The sequence below is a fragment of the Bubalus bubalis genome, chromosome 23 (genome assembly GCF_019923935.1).
Source record: "Bubalus bubalis isolate 160015118507 breed Murrah chromosome 23, NDDB_SH_1, whole genome shotgun sequence".
Classification (NCBI taxonomy): Eukaryota; Metazoa; Chordata; class Mammalia; order Artiodactyla; family Bovidae; genus Bubalus; species Bubalus bubalis.
The window spans coordinates 13,851,306-13,877,828 of record NC_059179.1 but is presented as its reverse complement, the minus strand read 5'-3'; the positions used below and the strand labels follow the sequence as shown (position 1 = coordinate 13,877,828).

Genomic DNA, 26,523 nt, shown 5'->3' with positions numbered 1-26,523 from the left:
CTGTCCAGCTTTCCCAGCCACTGGACCAGCAGGTAAGTCCCAAGAGGCAGTTTTTGATGTCTGACACTGACTTGTTGGATGGCAAATATTTTCTGTTAATTGGCACAAGTGAAGTTTTCGCTTTATAGCCTCACACTGTCTACTCGGGCACTTCATAACACATGCTCCTACAGTCAGTTTGGATGCTGCCAGCAAGTGTTCTGGGAAATTGGGGAGGTCTATCTTTAATCAGGACGTGTAAGACTGTGCTGAGATTAAGGAACTGGAACAGTGCTTTTTTTTTTTTTTCCTGTAATTTCTATTATGTTCTTATAGTCTCCCCACTTTTGCCTCTAAGTGGTCACATTCCCAAACAGCTTACTATGTGCTGTACAGAATGGATGTTCTATGTACAGTCAGGAATTTCCTTTTGGTTTTCTATTGAATTTGACATAACTCTCAATAATGAAAAAAATAACCATTAGAAAGAAAAAAGATTTTTTTTTTTTAGGATGTATCTAATCTTTTGCTTTTTCTAGTGATCATTTCCTACAAATAACACACAGTTACACATATTTTGCAGTTAAATCTTTTTTTTATTCTCTTGTGGAATGCTATGTTTAATGTTACAGTATGGTTGTCAAAGCTACTGAAATGTGACACATGTCCATGTCTAAATGCTGCAGAACAGTATAACAACAAAGTTATTTTACAGCTGAGGTCTGATGGTTTTTAAACCGATGCCTATGTGTATGGCCAGCCACAAACCTGGGGGATGTCTATTTCCTGTACATGTATATACAAATATATCCATACATATTTATATACACACAGGCATGTATTAATTTATGTGTGAAATTTATAAAATTATATATATACACATACATGCATATCTATATACATATACCCACCCTTGCTATTGAGCTCACTTTTCTAACACTAATCAGCTTCATGCCCAATTATTGCTGCCCAGTATAACTACATGATTTTAGTGCCAATACCAAGCACCTTTTCAGATGCAGGACAGGTATGCCTGTGCATATAGATATGTGTATTTATGTATGTTTGTGTATATAAAGGAATCATTTCTCCCTTTTATGCTTCAGTCATGCATTACTACAATAAACAGTCTTTTCACCATAGATTTTGAAATTCTAAACAGTGTAAAATCTACTTCTGGAAAACTGTATATGTTCATAGTTACAAAAAATATATTATATATATGATTGAAACCTATTGAGTACATATGTTCTCTGAATCTGGCTATATCCTAGCCCTTAGATAAATTAAAAAACACCCTCTTAACAGGATGTTATGATAGGCTTAAATAGAACATTACTTGTATTTAGAATAGTTGATAATATTTTAAAAGTTGACAAAATGATGTTAAAGATTTGAAAAACACTATGCCTCTGCATTAAATATATAAACGTTTCCCACAAGGGCCTGGTTCAATTCATTCTAAGATTCTCATGTTCCAAGCGTAACCAATAATTGTAGTCATTATTCTTAAAATTATGGCTCATTAAGGCTTTTATACAAAAAAAAGCCCTAGTTTTAATCATTTATAAAAAACAAGTTCTATTTAAAAGAAAAAATGTACATGAACACTGAAGTACTCGTGGATATTATTGTACAAAGTGTGACTATGTAAAGACAGGCGGCTCGTTCCCTGTAAGGACACCCATGGTAGCACATGTAAACCTGGCTTGGTTCCTCTGCTCTGCGCTATTCAGCGTGTAAAATTTAAACCATTTTTCACATTAACATTTAAATTTAATACAGTGCAAATGTTTGAGAATAACTTGTTCCCCCCAGTGAAACAAGGACCAGCGTTATGCTGAATATTCTTCAGATCTATTTACAAATTGAGCTAAAAGTTCACCATAAACTTTGAACTTTGCTGAATATCAGCAGAAATGTTACTGAACTAGCAGCAATTGCATTTAAAATATTCGATAGTTACTTGAGAGAATGCATAAAGTTTTCCAGGCTGTACTCTGAATCATACTGCTCTTGATCCCAAAGGTCGCTCAGGTTTTCAAGAATCGATCGCATACTTGTTTTGCCAGAAGTAGAGGCCTCAGCTTTTTCTGCTTTGCCATCCTTGAATTGGAAGAAAGATAAAATGGAAAATTTCAAAAATTTTATTTTTCTTTAAAATACCGCACTTATTTCTAAGACAGCACTTTTTCAACAGAGTTGAAAACACTTCCAAATGTGGGGAAGCTAATGATCTCGTATTATTTTCCACTGCCCTAATAATTTACCATTTTATGCTTTTTATTTGAGAAGAATTTTAAGACCATTGCAAAGAACTCATTGTTAACTGTGTCACTTTGGGCTCTATCATTCTTCCTCCCTGTATATATATTACAAAATTAGATATACATCAGCCTTTCCCCAAACCAATTCAGAGTAAGTTGTAGATATTATTTATGTCCCTTTACCCCAAGAACAAGGACACTCTTATATAACAGAGTACAAAGCACAATAATCAAGATCTCATATATTCAGATTTTGCTAGTAAGATGGTTTACGGCAACAGCTCTTGCTTCCCTGGAAGACCCCTTGAGCCCAGTTCTGCTCGCTGAAAGAAGTCACCCATAAGAATATTCTAATGAAATAAAAATACATTTGAAGCAATCCATGTTTCTTTGAGCCTTTTTTCTAGGTTACACAGATCTTGTTCTCTCTACCTTACATGACAGGCTTAAGGAACCTTTGTCCATTTTGGCTACCTTTTGGGGACTAATTTGTTACTGTTGCAAATGCCACACCTAAGTGTGGCTTAACATACAGAGGGAAACTACTTTCTCTAAAATTTGGACCTGATAACCCTGTTATTATAGCTGGCTTAATTGCATTATATAAAGCCATCTCTTACCATAATTTATACTGAGTGTACAGTTGATTTTCTGAACCTACACAGGACTTTAAATCAACCCTATTCGTTTTACATTATTAAACCGACAGTATTTCCAGCTGGTGTATTCTTTGCTAATGCTTATTTTCTATCAGTTCTGTCATCCACAATAACAAAAATACCTATTATCTTCATACTTTTGTGGTAATATAGGCATTGTTATCCTGCCAAGACTGAAGACGCCCAGAGAAGTTAATTTGCTTCGAGTCACCAGTTAGTTAACTGGAGGCAGGGCAAGGAATGGAGAGTCAGGTCTAGCTGACTTGAGATAGTTCCTACCTGTAAAGGACAGCTAAGCAAAGAAAACCCAGGGAGCACGCTAGAGCCATCAATCAGAAACTCCAAACTTCAAACATCCCCTAGTATCCGAGAGTTTTATCTGGACATCAAAAATGCCCTCAAAGGGTTATCTAGTTGATACTAAAGTGAACACCTTTGCTGCCCCTTTTAATACTTTTATCAAGTACTGCCAGGAAGTCTGAACACATAAATACAAAAATTGTATAAGTTCTTTACCTTATCAAGAGTAAACAGATCAAGGAGTTGATCTGTCCCCATACTCTGCAAACTAGAATTCTCTTGGCTAATAACAGTATTTGCTATGTTCATCTTGAATTTCTGCAAACCCATTATTTTCTCTTCCAGTGTTCCTCTGGTTATCAATCGGTACACATTAACCACACGTTTCTGAATGAGAAAAAGAAGTTAAGCAACTGTAGTGTTCTTGCCTGGAGAATCCCAGGGACAGGGGAGCCTGGTGGGCTGCCATCTATGGGGTCGCATAGAGTCGGACATGACTGAAGTGACTTAGCAACAGCAGCAGCACAAAGAAATAGATAAGCTTTGAGATTCACCAAATCAGAGGGATTTGTATGCTTGTTTTAGGTACTTGGGAGAAGGCAGTGGCAACCCACTCCAGTACTCTTGCCTGGCAAATCCCATGGACGGAGGAGCCTGGTAGGCTGCAGTCCATGGGGTCGCTAGGAGTCGGACACGACTGAGCGACTTCACTTTCACTTTTCACTTTCATGCACTGGAGACGGAAATGGCAACCCACTCCAGTGTTCTTGCCTGGAGAATCCCAGGGATGGGGGAGCCTGGTGGGCTGCTGTCTATGGGGTCGCACAGAGTCGGACACAACTGAAGTGACTTAGCAGTTTAGGTACTTGACTACTACTGAATTAGGATTGCAGGTTTTTTAAAAATCTGTGCCCAAGACCTTAAAATGTTTGCAATCACAGAATATGAGGAATGGATAGTATACCACGTTTTCTTGGCCCAAGCACCTCATTTAATGTGTGAGAGAGTTGTGCAACAAAATCAAGTGACTCACCTAATGTCACAACACTTATTAACATAAAAATAGGAACTCAAACCAAGACTTTGTCTTTTGGGGGAAGTACTGTCCCCAGTGAGCCAGTTAATGCCTGTGAGCGCTGACTTTCACCTGCCCAATGCGATGCGCCCGGTCCATGGCTTGTAGATCACGCATGGGATTCCAGTCATGCTCCACAAATACCACCGTATCAGCGCCTGTTAAGTTAAGCCCCAGGCCACCAACATGAGTTGTAAGTAAAAGAACATCTATGGATGGATCATTGTTAAACCTAAAAACATAGATATTAAAAAATAAAATTAGTACATTGCTTCCTAAAGTTCCAATAACAGACACTTAAAAGTTTAATGAATGTTAAAGAGCACAAATAAGAACATTGCTTTATAAATCCATGATACAGCCATTTCTGTGACCACTAAAGTTGAGACTACCTTCTTTTAAATATACATAACATCTTTAGTAGTAGAAAAAAGGTATTCTATAACATGTTAGAAATTTCATACCTAGCAATTAAGTCCAATTGCAAAATGTACTTGAGTAATTTTCAAAAATGGAACACTAAGACAAAACCCAAGTATGAACCTTTAACATATGGAGACAGAACAGTGTGGGAAAAGGTCAGATCAGTCAGGGAAGGCAGAAGATTAGGGTGGTAAGGGTTGCTAAAATCATACTAGTCCTAGAAGATATTGACAACATCTAGTAGCTTCTAGGAAAAAGAAAAACTAACATTACCAAGCTATTATTTATTACTGACTGAGACAAACACCGGGCTTTACTTTATATGCTTTATATTATTTGTTACAGTAACTCTATAAGGATATTACTATTTGAAAGAGACCCAGGCTGTGTGGATAATAAACATTAGTGCCCAAGAGAACACTGCTTTGATGGTGGAGTTAGGAGTCAAACCTGGTTTTAAGTCCCTTCCTAGGTCTCTGTTTTGTGCCTTAAGATCTCTTAGGAATGTCTGTTAAAAATGCTTTGAAGTCAGCAGCCTGCATGACAGATCCTAGGAATCTGCATTTTAAAAAATGAACCACGGAAATTTCTAAAGCAGACCACATACAAGAAACACTGCACTCAAGAGACTGCTTCCAAGCCAGGTCAGCTTCCGTCTTGTTCTCAGTGCAGATGGAGAGATGAGGATAAAGGTCATAGTGAAGCCACCTGTTTGCCACCTCTTACCCCAACCACCAAATACAGATGAAGGGGAAACAGTTACCTCTCTGTTTTGATGCCTTAAACTTCTTTCATGCCCATTAGGATGCTTTCCTAATAGAGTTCTTTCCCCCTAGCTAAACAAACTACTCAATTACATTTCTGCACTTCTGTATTTTAAAGATTTACTTGGGTTGAATTATATAATAAAACACATTTTCAGATATTTAGTCAAAGTAGCTCGTGGGCAAACTTCTATGTGAGTAATAGTAATAGACTGACTATAACTTATTTATGAGTTTCAGAAGACACTTACCGTGAAACAATGGAATGCCTCTGACCAGGAGGTATGCTACCATCCAATCTCAAGTAGGTGACAGAGGGTAAATGAGGTTTGAGAAGATCATGCTCCACTATATCAAGCATGCTTTTAAGTTGACAGAAGATCAGTATCCTGTGCTGGGCTACTACAGACTCTGTGCCACTCTCGGAAGTACTGCCATTTCCCAAACCACAGTCCAACAGCAACTTGAAGAAAGAATCACTTGTTATATACAGGTGTCCCATAAAAGTAGGCAATCAATCTCACTGAAATAAATGCTTCTCTTTGTGGTGAGAAAAGGTTAACTTACCTGTGACCTGAAAAACAGGTTAGCATTCTGGGCTATCGTTATATAATATTTTCTACTCTAGCCCATGTGAAATCAACACTCTTCATCCATTAATTATTCTCAATAAAACTTAAGCCAGAAAAGCTATAAAACCTAAAACAATAACTGAAGTCCAGATTTTAAAAAGGTTTTTCTTTTAAGGGTAGATAAACTAAAAGCTGAGTTTTGCAATAAGGAGCTCAGTCTGTGATATGATGTACTTACTACAAGTGATACGAGCAAAATGGCAGAGTAAGCAGTTTCTAGAAAAATAAATTCAAATGGTCCACAAGACCATACATTATAATCAGAGTGATAATCACAGTGACAAAAAGAGAAATCGTGAAAACACCAAGGGAAAAGTGACTCCCACCACCCCTGCACCGCATGATTTGTGGGATCTTAAGTTTCCTGGTCAGGGATCAAACCCAGGCCCTGGCAGTGAAAGTGCTGAGTCCTAACCACTGGACCACCAGGGAATGCCCAGAAGTGACTTCATGTGAAAGGGATTCTCAATGAGATTAACACCTGTTTTCTCATCAGAAGCCATGGAGGTCATCATTATCAAGAAAGTGAAAAGAATCTATAGAATTGGAGAAAGTATTTGCAAATTATATATCTGATAAAGGCTTAACACCTAGAATATAAACTCCTAAAACTCAACCAAAAGAAACAGTCCAATGAAAAAAATAGTTGAAAGACTTCAACAGGTATTTCTCCAAAGAAGATATGTCTTAAGCACATGAAAAAAAAACCATTATTAGTCATTAGGGAAAACTAATCAAATCAACAATGTGACACCATCTCATACCTACAGTGATGGTTAAATTAGAAAAAGGAAAATCTTGGGGAGGATGTAGAGCAGTCAGAACCCTGGCATATGGCTTGCAATGTAAACGTTACAGCCACTGTGGAAAGGTTTGGTAGTTCCTTCAAAAGTTAACCACAGAATAACTATGTAATCCAGCAGTTTCACTCTCATATCTATACCTAAAGAACTCAAACAGATACTTGTAATGTTCACTGCAGCATTATTCACAATAGCCAGAGGTGGAAGCAACCCAAGTGTCCATCAGCACATGACTGGAGAAACGAAACGTGGCTTGCTGCGCTGTGCTTAGTGTGTCTGACTCTGTGAGCCCATGCACCCTAGCCTCCAGGCTCTTCTGTCCAGGGGGTTCTCTAGGCAAGAGTACTGGACTGGGTTGCTATGCCCTTCTCCAGGGGACCGTCCTGAACCAGAGATGGAACCCTGGTCTCCTGCACCGCAGGTCGATTCTTTACCATCTGAGCCAGCAGGGAAGCCCAGAACGTGGCGGTGGTGGCTGTACCAGCAACAATAGAGGAATATTACTTGGCCATAAAAACGAAGTGCTGATGTATGCTGTGACGTGAAGAAAACCTGGAAATAAGTAAAGCTAGCCAACCACCAAAGAACAAACATGTGATCCCATGAAATATTTAGAACAGGTATATTCACACAGACCAAGTCGATTAGAGGTTCCCAGGGTTATAGAAAGTAAAGTGGGAAGTTACTGCTGAATAGGTAGAGTTTCAGGCCTTCCCTGGTAGCTGGGTGGTTAAGACTGCTCACTCCCTATGCAGGGGGCACGGGTTCAATCTAAGATCCTGCGTGCTGCATGGTACAGCCAAAAATAAATAAATATAGGTACAGAGTTTCTATCTGGATGATGGGAAAATTCTGGAATAGTGGTGATGGGTACATAACACTGAATGTAATTAATGCCACAGAATTCTACATTTCAAAAACAGTTAAAGTGGCATTTGTTATACTTTACCACAATTTTTTAAAAAGCTGTATCAAAAATTTAACAAACCAAATTTTTGAAAATGGTAAACACATCAGTAATCTTTTAGAAAAGCACATTTACCTACTGTTACTGATCAGGAATGTACAACACACATCTAACACTTAAAAGACGTACTTACTTGTTTCAAAGCTGAGAGTTTAGGGGCATGCTGAATATCATGGAGAGAAGAATTCTGAGCTGCAAGTTTTTCAGTAGTACTCTTGAACTCTGGATGCTGAGGTGTTAAGACTAATGCTGGATGGTTGCACAGTTTACGTAAGTACTGTAATGCCTTTAAGAGAGAAAAAAGTATATGTAAGTCTCCTTCACATGACACAAATATTTGTTATCTTAGTGTCTTTTCCTGTGCTACTGCATCTGTCTAGAATGCCTTTCTTACGACTCCTATTTATTCTTAAAGAACCAGTTCAAATATCTTATTTGTGATGTCTTCATCTGTACTTCTTGTGCAATTTGTGTTTACTTCTGTGATAGAATTTATAACATATAAATTGTACAGTGATGTCTATCTTCCCCACTAGACCAATGACCTTCTCATGACAGAAAGTCTTATTAGCTCCTATAGCTAACCCTTTTGAACTGAAAGTGCCTTATAATGTTGCTAGAGGATTCTAGAATTAGACATCATTTCCTAAAGGAAGGTTCGTCAAACATTAGTGAGTATGAAAACTTCATACGACCCTCTTAAATCTGTAAATCTCTCCCCTCTACACAGTATTTTGATTCAACAGGTCTGGTGGTGGGACAGGGAGGGTGGAACTGTGTAGTTGTGTTTGAGAGTCAGGTCTTGTTTCCTCTGACTCAGCCATACCCTTGTCTTTTGTCATTTACTTGGCCTCTGATTTGGGTCTCACTTTTGTTTGGCACATAGATTTGCATCAGTAAGCTACATTGCTGGGCACTATGATAAAACTGGGAGAGGTATGAGCTTTCAGAATCACCTTTTCCTGATTCTATCTTTAAAAATGCTGTAGTATTTTAATATCTTCATATCTTGGTGACAAGGCAGGGTTGGGAGATATTCTACAGTGGAATATTTCAAAAGGGAAAAAAAATGAGTTGACACTTTCTCTTTTTTCTCATTCATCATCTGTCTCAGGACTTCTGCACTGTATGTAATGTCTCTGCCTGGAATAATTTCCTCCCACGAATCTACATGCCTCAACCTTCATTCAGATCTTTGCTCAAATGTCACCTCCTCAGTACATCCCTGATCACCCTGTTGAAAAACTACAACCTACCCTGACTCCTATACTGTATAAGCCCATAGTTGATTTTCTTTTACATGATACATGTTTTTTATTATATTTTTCACCCCTAGGGTCTTGTTCACTGCTTTAATTAACCCCTGAGGTTAGAAAAATTACTGCCTTGTGGTAGGTATTCAAATATTTTTTGAATAGGAAACAAAAATTCTCTATTTTAAAACTCTTCATGTAATAACATATTGCAGTTTTCACTTTAGTTTTAATATTAAATTACCTATTACTAATTACAAACATGAAAATTAATTTGGCTCTTTTACCTATTTTCAAGAATGTATACACAAAATTGAAAAAATTAGATAAACCCATATTTCAATGTTTCATATAAACATTGCTGTCCTGAAGAGCATTCTTTAACATTTAAAAAGTGGGCTATAATATGTACCTGGAATACATGACCTGTAGCTTTAAGCTTTGGTTTTTCGGTTTCTTCAGAAAGTGCAGCTGAAGAAACTGTTTCATCAACATCGCACTTGGCACGAGACTTAGCAAAATCCTCATAGAGCTGAACCTGTAAATTCCCCCACAAAAACAGTAAGCATATTTTTTTCAATTGTTCAAAACATGACTAGAAAAGGCCAGTAAGAACAGCAATGTAAATCAGCCCTCATCAAAGAAAATGAATTACATAACCTACTTGAATATAGATGATCCACTGCATCGTGGTAGATTCCTTTTAAATTACATTTAGAAAACAAGTTTAACACATTGTTCAGCTGCTAAAATATTTTTTAAAAAATTGTCAAATAATCCTAAATTAAATTTTTCCACTCTATTCATGAAGTTAAATAAGTTACCGATAAAAGAGAACCTGAACCCTTATAAGTAAATGAGGAAATCTTCCTTAAGTGACGTTACATGGTCAAGACCCTAACAGGTATGTTTCAAAAGACCAAGTTTTAAAAAAGATACTAACCGCAGAACCCACACCAAGTTTAAAGTACTTCCTTATGAGTCTGGGTTCCTGCCTTGTATATGTTAAAACAATGAGAAAGGGAAGAAATCTATAGTGCTGAAGAACAGAAGTCACAGAATAAAAACCTGTAGGTGCAAAACAAACCCAGATGTCACTTCCCTCTGCAGCTCCCTTCCTCCAGACTACTTAAATGTGTTTTATGCTGATGTTATAATACCACTATAATATCTCAGGTTTTTTCATATGGCACCTTTTCTTTATCATACTTACTTTAAAGTCATCTCATTACCTCTAAAATTTTTCTTTCAAGAAATATTAATCCGATTTTTACAAACAAGGGATGGAGGCCGAGAAATGATGTAGTTGATATCACGGAGCTCTTAGCATTTAAATTGGTGTTTTGTCCACAAAACTGAAGTTGGATAGATAAATACTAAAAGGTTAACTGTCTATATACTGGAGGGGAAAGGAGCTATTTTGCAGATACGTCTGTGCATCTTTTATTCATTTGAACCATACTAAATCATAGAAAGTGAAGTGCATAGAAAGTGAAGTGAAGTGAAGTTGCTCAGTCGTGTCCGACTCTTTGTGACCCCATGGACTGTAGCCTACTACACTCCTCCGTCCATGGGATTTTCCAGGCAAGAGTACTGGAGTGGGTTGCCATTTCCTTCTCCAGAAGGAAAGTGAAGAGGAACTAAAAAGCCTCTTGATGAAAGTGAAAGAGGAGAGTGAAAAAGTTGGCTTAAAGCTCAACATTCAGAAAACTAAGATCATGGCATCTGGTCCCATCACTTCATGGCAAATAGATGGGGAAACAGTGGAAACAGTGACAGACTTTTTTTTTGGGGGGGGGGGGGGGGCTCCAAAACCACTGCAGATGGTGACTGCAGCCATGAAATTAAAAGACGCTTACTCCTTAGAAGGAAAGTTATGACCAACCTAGATAGCATATTAAAAAGCAGAGATATTAGTTAACAAAGGTCCGTCTAGTCAAGGCTATGGTTTTTCCTGTGGTCATGTATGGATGTGAGAGTTGGACTGTGTAGAAAGCTGAGCACCAAAGAATTGATGCTTTTGAACTGTGGTGTTGGAGAAGACTCTTGAGAGCCCCTTGGACTTCAAGGAGATCCAACCAGTCCATTCTAAAGGAGATCAGTCCTGGGTGTTCATTGGAAGGACTGATGCTAAAGCTGAAACTCCAATACTTTGGCCACCTCATGTGATGAGTTGACTCATTGGAAAAGATGCTGATGCTGGGAGGGACTGGGGGCAGGAGGAGAAGGGGACGACAGAGGATGATGGCTGGATGGCATCACTGACTCGATGGACGTGAGTTTGAGTGAACTCCAGGAGACAGTGATGGACAGGGAAGCCTGGCATGCTGCGATTCATGGGGTCGCAAAGAGTTGGACACGACTGAGCGACTGAACTGAACTGAAATCATCTGATACTGAAACAGACTGATGCTTACTAACCTAGAACACAACGTAAACATTCAAAGAGAAGATTCTGTTTATAGGCCGTATTTTACTAAGACAAGAGATAGCTTCCCCTTACAAAAATACCACACACACACACAAATACTACACAAGGAAAGGCATACCATTAACGCCTTTGACAATGGTCTCTATGTACAAAATCAGAACTGGGCAGATGCCAATACTTCTCTTGAAAATTTACTGGCAATACTTTAGAAGAGATGAGGTCCCACTTCCCAACTCAGCCCTGATGTATACACCTATAATGCTGCTGTAAGGAAAAGACATCACAGGCAGACTTCTGGCCCTAAAAACACTGGCTTACTTCTTTATCACTTGCTTACTTCTTACTGCATCATTTTAATGTTCCAACTTTTTCAATTAACTTGAGACGTATAATAAAGCAATTATGACAGTAGATTTTGTATTAATGCTGTGTTGAAAATGCACAAACCCAAATGTGTACTTGTATACCCAAACATTCATTTAGGTTTTATCTACACCTGTTTGAAACAGAATATTCCTGAAGTCTAAGGAAATAGAAGCTAGATTAGAGCAATAAAACCAAAGGCTAAATCCCTTTACTCACTACTTTTGTGACTTACTCAAAGCATTCTAGTAATAAACAGCATCAACAACCACAATCGCCAGATTCCTAACCTGGAGAGGACTGAGAGTACAGTAATAGTCTTGAATAATTTTGGGTGGCAGATCCTGTAAAACATCTTCTTTCATTCTTCTCAAAAGAAATGGCAGGACCTGGCGGTGCAGTGCATCCATTGCAAGAACACCTGTTAGTAATTATTAACAGAATTAATTTTATTCTATTTATTATTCTTATTAATTTCTCTAATAATAAAATTTAATGACTTCCCCCAAATTAGATATAAATTAGATTCACTTGCATGGAATATACAATGGTATCTCTTTTTCCTACCTGCTTCTTGTTCTCGACTGGAGCTTCGAGCATCCCTACTTGCTAATATAGGTTTACCATACCGAGCAGCAAACTGGCGTTCAGTCCCCAAAAATCCTGGCATGAGGAAATCAAATAATGACCACAGCTCCAAAACGTTGTTCTGAATATAAGAAAGGAACACCAGTTATCTTGTGTGCTAGGATTATTTCCTTAAACTTAAAAATGGAACAATAATGAAAGCCCACTGTAATGACATAGATGAGAAAGATTATCACTATATTTCTGGATATGAGTCTATATTTTACTGTGTAAAATTTGGAGAAAATACTGTATCCTATTTAGAGGAACTTTCAAGTCTTTTCCACCACAATAAGCCTTGGTCCACAGTATTTAAATCTTTTTGGTCGGTTCTATCAAGTAGTAAATAGAGCAGAAAGATGAATACGTTTCTGGTTTTTTTGAGACTAAGATTAACAGCAAGATTTAAGAAATTTGGCCATCACCACCATTTATTCAACGCAGGAAAACCTAGAAGAGTTTGGTTATAGGTCATGTCTACCCAGTACTTATGGGTCATGAGAAAAGGTAAAGGTTCTTTCCAACTCTACTTGGGAGTTTCACAAAACAAAAACCAAAAAAAAAAAAAACACCCCCCCACACTTTTCCATTTTAGATGCTTTCCCAGTATGTGTGCATCCTAAGGTACCATCCTATCTGTTTACCCCTTCCAGAAGCCCTTCTCACCCTGCTTAAGCTCTGGCTCACCGTGGTGGGTTGCCTTCCTGCAGTGAAACCCTTCTAATTGCACTTGAGCTTTGCCTTCTGACTCATGGGCTGCTGCTACTAAGTCGCTTCAGTCGCGTCCGACTCTGTGTGACCCCAGAGACGGCAGCCCACCAGGCTCTACCGTCCCTGGGATTCTCCAGGCAAGAACACTGGAGTGGGTTGCCATTTCCTTCTCCAAGGCATGAAAGTGAAAAGTGAAAGTGAAGTCGCTCAGTCGTCTCTGACTCTTCGCGACCCCATGGACTACAGCCTTCCAGGCTCCTCCGTCCATGGGATTTTCCAGGCACGAGTACTGGAGTGGCGTGCCATCGCCTTCTCCGGACTCATGGGCTACTACAGCCTAAAATCACATTTTAAATATGAGATTTAAAACTGGATTTGCTCAGATACTGCTACATACCAAATGAGCCATTATAAAAGCACGATAATTACTGGAAATTATTCCAAAAACTAAAAAAAAACCTCTTCTTTAATTCACTGTCAAATGCCAAGTAAAGAAAAGGTAAAGAATTACCTGGATTGGTGTTCCAGAAAGAATAATCCTATAATTAGCAGTCAGTTGTTTTACTGCTTTCGACAATTTTGTTTTTCCGTTTTTGATGACATGGCCTTCATCAAGAATACAGTAGTTAAACTTAATATTTCTAAGGAAGAATAAACAAAAAATGTTAGCATCTTTTACTACATGTCAGGAACAATATGAAGAGTCTTTGAGGCAGAAAGATACAATTCTCTCTGAATTTGACACTGTTTTCCTTTAAAAAATTTTAATTCTTACCTAAAGAAATCTATGTCATTTCTCACAACATCATAGGAAGCCACTATGAGATTGTGCCTTTTGACCTGGTGCTGTAACCTGCATTTAAAAATAAGCAAGATTAGAAAATGGAGAACCTGCCAAGTTTGTAATACACTTTCAAAGTGGAAAGCACAGATGCCATTGTAGAAAGTGATTTCAATCTGCCTACCAAACCCAATATTCCTTTCTGCTTACTCTACATTCATGACCCTGCTACCTGAAGGCCATTCTCCTTACAACTTGGTCGTGTGGCCCTAACTCAGTTGATTAGAAAAGAGGTGAGTACCTGACTCACAATGTGAAGGTCATTTTATTTGCCAAAACCTCTTCCTTGGAGGCACTATTCCTTCAGCATTCCATGTTGTGCTAGGGGCCGAGCACAAGCCATCAATCACATGTCCCCATAATCACCAAAGAGGTGAAGCAGTTTAATCAGATCAAGCCATTCACAATATTTTATTCCCCAATCATGGAGGCTGGTTTGGGGACATGACGCAATCAAGGCCGGCCAGTCTCAGAGACTATCTCTGTTCATTACAGTTGCCAAGCTAGGAGAATGTAGGCCTAAGACTGCCCATGACCTTTTATCTATACCAATAGCAGACAAAAGTCCAGTAGAGACTAACAGAACAAGCTATGCATGGGGAAGAACAGTAATTTAGATGTACCTGAAGCAAGAATTCACCCCAAGATGCTCAGTATAATTAATGAATTTCCTGTTTGCTTAAGCTAGTCTCATTTGAGTTTCTACCACTTATAAATGGATGAATTCCTTTACAGTAAATTCTTTAAGAGTACAAGCTCTTGAGCTGCCTGTGTTCAAATCTTCATTTAATTACACCTAGTGACCTTCTATTTAATTAGCTGAGTGATCTTCTTCCCAGGCCCCATGTCTTAAGACTCCTTATCTGCAAATTGGGAACAATAATAGTACCCATACCTCATAAGGTAATTAAGAGAATACATGGTATTACATAAATGTAAATAAAACTGCCTAGAATATCTAATGCCTGACCAGTAAGTGCTCAGTATATGTTAGCTATTAATTCACAGAAGGGCAGCAAATCTACAGACTAATCAGTAATCTGTGACTATCCAAGCTTTAAAAGACAAACTGGAAGTAATGATACACCACTCTTCAACGCCTGTATTTAGGAACAGAGATGTATTAATAGAACTATAGTGTTCTATGGGATCAGGGCAGCTAAAGCAAGCCACTGTGCACCAAAAGCACTTTTGGGGAGAGGGAAGAAGGAAGAGGTAGCTCTTAGGGAAAGTGCATAGAAAATGAAGAAATAACAGATGCTCCTAGGAGATGCTATGATCACAAGACTTTAGGAAAGGCAACAAAAACGGTTTTGGTTCTTGATAGTTTCCTAGCTCCAAAAACTTAAGAGCCTAATTGATTGTTGACAGTGGTTAATGTCCTTACACTTTGTATTTATTTTATGGTTTATTTGGCTATGCCATGTTTTAGCTGTGGTTTTTAATTACAGCACATGGGATCTAGTTCACCAACCAGAGATTGAACCCAGGCCCCCTGCACTGGGAGCACAGAGTTTTAGCTACTGGACCATCAAGGAAGTTCCGAAACTTCTTAAATTTTGATGAGTCTCACTGATTATATTTTTAATACGTTCATTTACTTTTCTTAAATAAGTTAAAGTAAGTTTCTATGTCTGACCGCCAAAAAGGTAACTAGAATTCATTTTTAATAAATTTTATTCTTCCAAACTACTTAAAGCAAAGATTAAACATTTTCTGGTTGTACAGTTCTTACCTTATTCTTTCAGTAGGAGGTCCAGTGTAATGCAGTGGATTGAGATATTCTCTGGAGCAAAATTTACCTACTTCATCCACCCAATGACCTGTTAATGTTGGTGGACAAACCACCAAGGAAGGAAGTGGCATACATTCTGCCAATTTTGATCTTGCATATTCCTGGGCCCTTTACAACAGCAAAACACAATGAATTAACCAGCTTGTTTATATTGCTCAGCATCTGAAAGCCTTGTGTTAACATAACATTTAAAATTACCTGTGACAGTGATCTCCTGCTAGAATACAGATGGACTGTAAAGTCTTCCCTAAACCCATGTCATCACACAGAATTCCATGAAGCTTATACTTATTAAGAAATGCTAACCAGTTCACACCATCCTGAAACGTTGGGAGAAAGAGAAAAATGGTAAATGTGAACAGATCATAAAAATATTTTTCTGTAAAGAACATGTTTACAAAGACCAAAGGCAGGGAGAAATAAATGGATACAAGACACCAAACACAAGAATTTTAATTATTAAATCAATCTTTAAATTCTTCAAGGTACATTTAAAAGGAATAATCAGTATTTGTAAGATAAGTATAAAACTTTACCTGTTGATATTTTCTGAGTTCAGCATTGATTGGTACTGGAATCTTATAATTTTCTAACTTTTTCCCATCTAACAATTGCTCCAAAAAGTGTCTTTCCTTGGCTTTCAATTGGATTAATTCTTCTGACATATTTGGAGGGTCCGGAATGCCTGCCTAAAATTATTTTTTAAGTGTATTAAAATGATTTGCTACCCACACACACACACGCACACACATATATATGCAAAGAAAAACCAATTCAAAAATAGTATCATTTTAGTGACTGGAAGACAAATATTTAAGACTTCGGTATTAAAAGCACTATATAATGAGATTATTAAATAAGCACATCTAAGCTATTTTAATAACACAGCTACAACTTATTTTTTCCATACCATGTGTTACTTGATAATGACAAAATTGTACTGTTTAAGTGGAATGCTGTTACTATAGAGCCTCTTAATTTTAGTGTTGATGGTTGCCCAGGGTACTGGTTCTAAATATGTGGTCTGCAGACCCCTCAGGATTTCTAAGACCTTTTCACAGGGTTACTGACTGCAGCTATTTCATAACAAAGGATAAGACATTGTCTGCTTTTTTCACTGTGTTGACTTTTGCTCTGATGCACAAAAGTAATGGTGGGCAAGACTGCTTCTGCCTCAGAAAGAATCAAGGCAGTGACAACAAGTATCGGGCAGTCACTATTACTTGCTGCCATGCACCAGCCTTTTTTTAAAACAAGCTGGTTTCACTTAAGAATGTCACTGAAGCAGTAAAAATAATTTTATTAAACCTCAACCTTTGAATGGCACATCTTTTTTTAACATTCTGTGCAACAAAATATGAAGTATTCCATAAAGCATTTCTGCTGTATACCATGCATACTGAAATACAAAATATTTAGGAAAAGCACTTGTTACCATGCATACTGAAATACAAAATATTTAGGAAAAGCACTTGTAAGATTTCTTAAAATTGTGAGTTGACCTAGCTGTTTTTTACAGAATGAGTTTACTTGAATGGACTGACAAACTATGGTTATTTTGACTTGAGTATTTGGCAGATTATTTTCTTTAAAAAATTTGGTCACTTCAAGGAAAATGAGTGGCACAACTTGTTGTCAGTGATAAAATGCAAGCTGTCAAAAGCAACTTAGCACTGCAGGTGCTTCCCAATATTTAAAAATTTTCTGTTGGTGATACTAATGAGTCTTTTTTGTTACTATATACTGATATGAATCAACCTTTTAAAAGATTTACATAACTCAGCGAGCCAGTGTTCTCCAAATGACCAATGCATGTTACAAAGCATGTATCTGTAAAAGGTCTATTCAAAAGTCTAATGGATTTATTCTTTAAATGAATTAATAAATCTTTTTCCACTTTTCACTTTTAATTTCTACTACAGAAAATATAAACAAAAATTCTTTGGGGTCTTTAATTTTTAAGAGTGTAAAGAGGTACAGAGACCAAAAAGTTTGAGAACTACTGCCCTATGATTAAGAAATTAGTTCCCCAACCAGGGATCGAACCTGTCCCCTCTGCAGTGGAAGCTCAGAGTCCTAAACACTGGACCACCAAGGAATTCCCTCAAAAGGTTTTAGAATTAACAACTTAATCAAGATAGAAACTAACATTTTAACACATTCAATATCCTAATGATAACTATCAAAACAAGGCCTTTCAAGTGCTTTACATGGAAGTAACAAATCTTCAGGCATTTATCCTCATGGACCTTTTAATAAATAACAACCAGATATAAGGCCGTACTTCCCGGGCGGCACTATGGGTAAAGGACCTGCCTGCCAACGCAAGAGAAATAAGAGATGCAAGTTTGATCCCGGGTTGGGAAGATCCCCTGGAAGAAGAAATGGCAACCCACTCCAGTATTCTTGCCTGGAGAATCCCATGGGCAGAGAAGCCTGGCGGGCTACAGTCCATAGGACCACAAAGAGTTGGACATGACTAAAGTGACTCAGCATAAGGCCATACAATGAGGTACAATTCCTAACAATGATTAGGATTCATAAATATTGTACAGTGCCAGGAACTCTTCCATTGGTATCTTCCTCACTCCAATTCCTATAAACGCAGCAAGAGTTACTAACAGTGCAAGGAATAAAAGCTTCTGTCCAACCCACTGCTTGATAGTCCCAGAATCCTTGAAAGAAAAGCACATGGTTCTTCTTATGAAAATGTAACAGTGAATCAAGATCAAGTGGACTAGCAATTAACCTGCGGGACATTCTTGTTTCTACTGCTGTGTCTTCAAATTCACAGCATCTAATCTGTCATTAATCCTACCCAGTGTGTTTTTACTTGTAATTGTATCTTTCAACTCAAGAAGTTCAATGTGGGTTGTTCTTATTTCTTCCATTTCACTCTTTATTACATTCATGCTTTCCCTCTACCTTCTTGAACATATGGAGCATATTTTAATGACCTTGTATACCAGTTCTATTATCTGGGTCATTTCAGGGTCTGCTTCTATTGACTGACTTTTCTCCTGGGTAACTTCTTTTTTCTTCCTCTGGCCACACCACATGGCTAGTGGGATCTCAGTTTCCCACCTAGGGATTGAACCCTGGTCATGGCAGTGAAAGCCTAGAATCCTAACCACTAGGCCACTAGGGAATTCCCTCTGGTTAATTTTTTGATGTGTGCTAAATATCCTAAGTTTTATGCTGTTAGGTGCTGAACTCGTGGGGGTTAAATATTTTATTTTTTAAATTTTTTCTGGGATGTAGTTAAATATCTGAAACCAATTCAATCCTTTAAGGCTTGCTTTTTTTAGGCTTTGCTAATGTGGGTTCAAATCTTCTTGCAAGGGTTAATTTGGCCCCATTACTCAGGCATTGTACTTCTGAAGCCTGTACTCAGTACCCTATGGTTAAGTCCTTTGACTCAGCTTTTTTTTTTTTTTTTTTTTTTTTTTACCAGATATAGTCAAACTCTTCCCCCTGCTGAGAGACTGTTCCAAAGTATTATGCTCATACTTTTCTAGTAGAAATATAAAATGGTACACTTTTCTGGGAAAACAATTTGACAGTTTCTTAAGAAGTTAAACATCATATGACCCAGTAATTCCATTCCTAAATGTGTGCTCAAAAGAAAGAAAAGCAGGGACTTCCCTGGTGGTCCAGTGGTTAAGAATCTGCACTTCCACTGAAGGGGGCACGGGTTTGATCCCTAGTCAGGGAACTAAGATCCCATGTGCCTCACAGAGAAATCAAAAAGAGAGGGGAAAAAAAAAAAAGCTTACACCCAAATACTTTATAAGTGCATGCTCACAGCAGCATTACTCATAATAGCCAAATGTCCATCAACTGATGAATGGATAAACAAAATGTGGTATTCTAGTGTATTATCTGGCCTAAAAAGGAACTACTGGACACATACTACAGAATGGGTGAAATGCATATATACTTATTTCTTGAATTACAAAAATCCCATAAAAATACATTAAGTGGCTAAGTGACAGGGTCCTGGCTTTTCTCTTGCTTCAAGCCACTTCTATTTCCTGCATTGGCCACATATATTATTTCTGTCCTGTAAGTATACTCCAAAATTGTTCAACTTCAGCCTTGCATTCTGCTTTCTCCATAATCCAACAGGCATATCATTTGCTTTTTACACTTTCAGTTACCATCTCTCAAATTTACCTTTCATGTAAACTCCAGAACAGAATCTTAGATATTACTGGGATACTCAGGAACACAATTTATTTCTAGAATAGCATCTAGAAATTTAGCATCACCTAAAGAATTATCATTCTTTTACGAACCATAGTTTTATTTAAAAGTGTTAAAGAAAATTACCTATTAAAACATAAAAGTCTTAACACTTATAATGTAAACATATTCATCTTTTTAAAAAACTTGTTCTTTAAAAGGTGTTACAATTATTATGAAGTTATTGAAAACATTAAGTTCATAAACCAAGTTACCATCAACTTACCTCAAGTGGCATGAGTCTAATTAGTGTTGCAAAGCACTGTGTAGCCATGAATCTTACGCTGTCCGTCTGATCACTCATCCTTCCCAACACAGGCACAACTAAGAGTACAATGTATGGAACGATTCCAACATCCAGTTGTTCCATTACACCTGAGGAAGTTACTAAGGAAATTTCTAACTGGTTCCAGGGTAGATGTTTTCATAAACAAACTGATACACCAAGACTGTGACTTCTAAAACAGTTCCTCATTGCTTCCCTGTATTATGAGGGACTGACTATCCCTCAAGGTCTATGATTCAATTATAACAGCATTTATACAGGGTTACTCTTTTGTAAAAACTATGTAACTTTCTCAAGATTAAGAAGATGATTTTTTTCATCTGAGGAATGCTGAAGGAAATCTTTACTAAGATTTTTTTTCCATAGAGGAATTCCTACAAGTTTCTAGAACTCACATATCAAAATAAATTGATTTACATTGCAAGCAAGGGAGCACAACTAAGTGTCAAAAATTAATTCCAATTTTCCCACCAGGATCCTAACAACCCTGAGCTGGAGACAGCAGGTCCAGTGAGTTCAATCCCATAATCTTTAGCATTTCTTTAGCTACAGTTTCTACTGGTTTGCTCTCTATCCATCTTTCTTGCTCTTAGACCAAAATATCCTTTAGGTATTTTGAGTTAAACAATATTCATGGATATCATACCCTTGGTAAAAAGCTTGTCTGTATATTTCTAGTTAATTAATCATTTTGCCAGACAATCAATGAACAAAGCAAACATAGTAAATTTATAAGTATCTGATTAATACTGGGTTGGCCAAAAAAAGTAGCATAGCATCATATAGAAAAAGCCAAATGCACTTTTTTGGCCAACCTCATATTTAAAAACATACTGACTATAAATTTTTTGCTTATAAAAAGATCTCTTAAAATTACTTCTTCAATTTTTTGTGTGAATATTATAATAAAATGTAAATACAGGTATAATATAATGCAATAAAAATAACACTTCAAAATAAAATGTAAAAAAGTAGTTTTCTTTTTTGGAACAAGGCAGGTTGTGTGCACATTTGTTTTTGGTGCTGGGTTTTTTTCGGCTTGTTCTCCTCCCACCCCACAATCCTGACTTGGCTTGCTCAGCAGTGAAAGTGTGGAGTCCTAACCACTGGACTGCCCTGTACATATCTGAATAAATTTTATTTTAGTCACTCTTAAATAAAGCAAATATAATTTGAGTAGTTTGTCAAAGTGAAAAAGGATACAGGCAAGTGCTTCAATTGCACCCTCTTGTTTGATATTGTCGTCAATTGCTCCCAGCCATGGAAGAACCTTCTCCAAAAATATATTCATTGTTTCCATGGTAGCTATTTTGCTCATGACGCCCACACAACGAGCAGCCATGTGCCTCACTGCAGTGCTGGGATACTGAAGGCACATGTAAAGATGAGGCAAATGCAGTACCAACTAAAAACAAAAAGACAAGTCAGAAGACTCATTAGGGAATCTCATGTTTAAACTATAATGGCCCTTACTCAGAGGTTCTCAATATTCCAAGTGATGCTAAATCCAAGAATTATCTCCAGTTACCTTAAAACATTGTCAGCACATACTCAATAAAAATTTAATCTAAATCTACATTATTATAATGCTTTTAAAAAGAATAGATGGATGCAGAACTTCTCCCCTATTGAATATTCTCTTAAGCATCAGGGAACACTCAATACTTTCCAAAATTCGCAGGGAACACATCAAAGGCACTTGCACGATTCTCCTACTGAGGCTGGGAAAATGACACTACACATCATCAGCCCCCTCCAAATCTGGCTGAGGTTTAAGTACATACTTTGTATTCACTGGGTTGGGTGATCCTGATTTTGTTCTAGGCACCATACCCTGGTAGTTATTTTCCACTTTAACTTCCTGGCTTTCCATATGCAATATAATCACAAGAGCACAACATATCCCATTATTAAATGTCTGATGCACAGAAGCCAGGATTAATGTTGATGAGAGTCAGGTACTTCCTCAACAAACTAGCCTTACAGTTCAACTGAATGCATCCTGTTTGATCATGGAGGGTGAGCACTTACAGATGAATTCTGTCCTTCTTTACTAATGATAAATTCCCAAAATTTAACAAGTAAAAGAATATGCTTTATTACTAGATAAACAGAAGAATTTCCCTCTACTCTCTCCTATATGAATAGAGAATTGACGCTAGCACCCTTTATGATGTTATAAATTGCAAAGCTTCCTATTACAGTCACATGGAAAGAATAATGTCAATACTTTATTCAGTGGAAAAACCAGATAATTAATTCTCTGGTCTATGTTCCTCCTCCCTCTATTCTAATTTTTTGGTGAGAGATATTTTAATAGTTAAAAAATAAACCCATGTTCTATCTTTGCCACTGACTAGTTTCATCTCAGAGAGGTAAGTTCCTCCTACCATTACATTTATCTAGGGAAAAGATTTTATCACCTGTATTCTTCTGTTCCTGGACTATATTATTAAGATGGTACAGATGAACAGGGATGCAGCTTTCTTTTGTGTTTGCAGCTGGCTTCAGGTCATCAGAGCCCTGTTCCTACTGCCCTGTATTCTAAGCTCTCAGAGTGGGTTTTCTCTTCATTCATGCACCCAGCTCTGCCTCAAAGCCTGGAAGAGTTAAGTTGTCAGGAAAAGAAGGAATCTAGTTATAGCATCTAAAAGAAAATGAAATCATAAGGGATGACATCATAGTTGCACTTTTCATTCAAGCCTTAAGTCTTTCTAATAAGACTACTCGTTTTATTAGGAAAAAAACTACACTTGCATTAGTTAGTTACCAGGGGATGAAGCTCAGAATCCATCGACACTGCTGCTGTTTCAAAAACTTGCAGAGAATTCACCAGTTCTTGGGCAGGGCCATCTCCCTTTTCCAAGAGGGACTTTCCATCTATTAAGATACATTGATTTAAGTGCATATTACATTACACATAGTTTTTCAAAATCCAGAGCTTACAAAAAGTCTTAGCACCCCCCAGCTACTGTGGGAGAATCTCTTTTGCTTTATAATGTAAAATGAAATACAACACCCTTAATTTAACTGCTGAGGTGCTACTCCTAAAGAACTAAAGAAGCTTAATATAATGATCCATTTCAAATCTCTTTCTAAATACATAACAGGAAAAGTAAAAAGCAAGAAAAGTATACAAAATGACATGAAAATAATGTTTTTACCAACCTTCTATTTAAAAACTTACCAGCTGGCCTGGGATAAACAGGCACAGGCACTGTTATTTTATAAAGACATATGTAATAGATATACACTGAAATCTGTTTAAATCCCAACTTGGAAAAATATGTACACACCAAAATTATGTATGTCGATTGTATTCCTCAGTGGGCCAACCATTGCATCCCAGAGATGTGGCAACTTCACTGCCATTTCACCACCAAAATGCTTCACTATAGTTGTCAAGGCAAACTCAGCTCCTCTCCGTTGTACCAAGTAAGGCTTCTGGGCCTAAAAATTAAATGTTAGGTGAAAACAAGATTTCAGAAAAAAGTATAATGCTTTCAAAATGTTATTAAGAGAATTTAAAAATCAGTGTTAAGAATTCAGTGTTACCAATTACTGGACATGTTATAACTATAAAACACCTCTCAATAAATTTACATAGGCATAAAATCCTGAGCTAGATTTTTACATCCAAAATAAAATACTTTTCGGGGGCTGGAGAAAAGAAATAGAAGAATACGTGCTGTTTCTAGAGACAGTCCTAAGTGACATGTTTTTTTCTTCTTTCTACCCGAAAGAAACTTACCATGACCTGCCCTTATTTATATTTGCTTAAGGGATAGCATGGCTTCCCTGATAGCTCAGTTGGTGAAGAATCTGCCTGCAATGCAGGAGACACTGGTTTGATTCCTGGGTCAGGAAGATTCCGTGGAGAAGGGATATGCTGCCCACTCCAGTATTCTTGGGCTTCCCCTGTGACTCAGCTGGTATAGAATCTGCCTGCAATGCGGGAGACCTGGATTCGATCCCTGGGTTGGGAAGATCCCCTGAAGAAGGGAAAGGCTACCCACTTCAGTATTCTGGCCTGGAGAATTCCATGTATTGTATAGTCCACGAGGAGGTTGCAAAGAGTCGAACATAACCGAGTGACTTTCACTTTCAAGGGATAGAATATAAGCATCTGTTTAATTTAATAAGATTAATATAACCTCATACTTAGCAGTAATTTCATTAATAATTAAATACAAAAAAAGTCCCCCCAGAAAGATACAATTATATTTTTAAGTGAAGGAACTATGCAAATCATCAAAGTATACATTTTTTATTAAAATTAACATGAAAATAATATAGTTAGTGAAAAAGTCTTCATTCACAGACTATTTTAAAAGGAATATAGACAATAAGATTTTGGTTTAAAAAAACAAACTTAAAATAGGCCTATACTTTACAGAAATATATTAAACACATGTCTTTTAGCACTGATAGTGTATTGCTCAACTCAGGAAAGTTCCTATGTCTTGCAACCAGTAGAGCTACCTAGAGAATTCCATTGTTAAAAATGTGACTGTAAGATTTTTTCAAAACCAGTTAAAAAACATTTTTTTTTTTTTTTCAGCCACACAGCAGTGTGAGATCTCAGTTCCCTGACCAGGGATCAAACCTGCACTGGAAGCATGCAGTCTTAACCACTGGACCGCCAGAAGTCCCACCAGGGAAGTCCCACCAAGCTTTTTTTAAATTGTCTTTAAAAACTGTACTGTAGAACAAGTAGATCAATGAAATAGAATAGAAAGCCCAAGGAGATCCTTACATATAAGAAAGCAGGATATATAACAGAGGAGCATTCATCATCAACCAGGGACGAAAAGATTCAATGGTGGGATAACTGGTTGTTCCTATGGGCAAATAAATTTAGATCCCTACCTCACATCACACAATTAATAAATTTCAAGTTGACTAAAAGGTAACAAGTTATCTGACATTATAAACGTATCCTCTGAATATCAACAGGAATTCCCTAACACTGCTAAGACTGAGAAAAGTTAGCTTTCACGATTACTTAACATCTCCATAGTCACTGTTACAGGAGTGAATTAGTTCATATTTATGAATGACTTATACACCCACTATGGAGAGGGTTTCTTGCTAGGAAGATAATCAGAAAACTAAATTGGTAAAAATAAGAAGCTTGAGAAATTTGAAGTTTGTAGTTTTTCTGAACTCTGTTGCTGGAGTACTCCAAAAAGTTATTAGCCCCAGTTCATTCACTTAAAAATATTCTAGAAGCTGATATGACAATTTAGCTCTCAATCTGTAAGAAATTTTGTTTTAAAATGAAAGTATTCAAAGAAGAAAAACTATTTACCTCATCAAGTTCAACAAGGAGGTTTCCACTACCTCCTGCAGGAAGATCTGCTATTTGAGCTTTGACAGCTTTGGGGGTAGGACCTCGCCTACTTGTGATAGCAAAAGCAGCTTTCTGATGCCGATAGAGTGTAATTATACCCCGGTGCTTGGTGACAGTATGATGCATTCCATCTTTTTCAGAGTTGGATCCTATTAAGGAAAAAAGTCAAATAATCCTTAAACCATAATACATGTGACCAAATGTTTCCTGCTCCAAAAGATACAACACATTTTAAAATTGTCTTTTAAGCCTCAATTTTTATAGGCCAATGATATTTTCTCTAGACAATGAAATGATCACAAAAATCAGTAATTTGCAACATTAAGTTAAACATTTTGATATCTGCATAGGACCATATTTAATACAACCAAGGTTGCATAATCCTCTTAACAACCAGAAATATCAAATGCAAGGCTGACTGTACCTCATTCTGTTAAAAGTACATTAATTCTTTAAAAATGAGTTAGTTTCCAGGCATAAAAAAACACATTAAAAAATACTGCAAGTAACTTCTCTTTTAAAAAAAAAAAGTCTATGCTGCTGCTAAGTCACTTCAGTCTTGTCCGACTCTGTGCGACCCCATAGACAGCAGCCCACCAGGCTCCCCCGTCCCTGGGATTCTCCAGGCAAGAATACTGGAGTGGGTTGCCATTTCCTTCTCCAATGCGTGAAAGTGAAAAGTGAAAATGAAGTCACTCAAGTCATTTCTGACTCTTAGTCACCCCATGGACTGCAGCCTACCAGGCTCC

At 37.3% G+C, this 26,523-nt stretch overlaps 2 protein-coding genes across 5 annotated transcripts in view; one reads left to right on the top strand and one right to left on the bottom strand.

Moving 5' to 3' along the window:
• The window catches only part of FGFBP3 (fibroblast growth factor binding protein 3), a 139,960-nt gene that overhangs the window by 33,213 nt on the left and 80,224 nt on the right, over positions 1-26,523 (top strand). The window lies entirely within an intron of this gene.
• The window catches only part of BTAF1 (B-TFIID TATA-box binding protein associated factor 1), an 88,463-nt gene continuing 62,494 nt past the window's right edge, over positions 555-26,523 (bottom strand). For 2 of the 4 annotated variants that reach the window (XM_044935419.1, XM_025274157.2), the window contains exons 21-39: positions 25,733-25,923; positions 23,718-23,871; positions 23,192-23,301; positions 21,625-21,826; positions 20,362-20,510; positions 16,427-16,579; positions 16,089-16,210; positions 15,831-15,998; positions 14,030-14,107; positions 13,766-13,895; positions 12,484-12,625; positions 12,207-12,337; positions 9,787-9,822; positions 9,535-9,660; positions 8,003-8,155; positions 5,719-5,930; positions 4,353-4,512; positions 3,422-3,592; positions 555-2,085 (exon numbers count right to left, since the gene is read on the bottom strand). In XM_044935419.1, coding sequence (XP_044791354.1) covers positions 1,942-2,085; positions 3,422-3,592; positions 4,353-4,512; positions 5,719-5,930; positions 8,003-8,155; positions 9,535-9,660; positions 9,787-9,822; positions 12,207-12,337; positions 12,484-12,625; positions 13,766-13,895; positions 14,030-14,107; positions 15,831-15,998; positions 16,089-16,210; positions 16,427-16,579; positions 20,362-20,510; positions 21,625-21,826; positions 23,192-23,301; positions 23,718-23,871; positions 25,733-25,923 — 2,732 coding nt within the window. In that variant the 3' untranslated portion in view covers positions 555-1,941. Of the gene's footprint in view, positions 2,086-3,421; positions 3,593-4,352; positions 4,513-5,718; positions 5,931-8,002; positions 8,156-9,534; positions 10,478-12,206; positions 12,338-12,483; positions 12,626-13,765; positions 13,896-14,029; positions 14,108-15,830; positions 15,999-16,088; positions 16,211-16,426; positions 16,580-20,361; positions 20,511-21,624; positions 21,827-23,191; positions 23,302-23,717; positions 23,872-25,732; positions 25,924-26,523 lie in introns of those variants that run through there. The other 2 variants (XM_044935420.1, XR_006548105.2) reach the window with 2 other exon arrangements.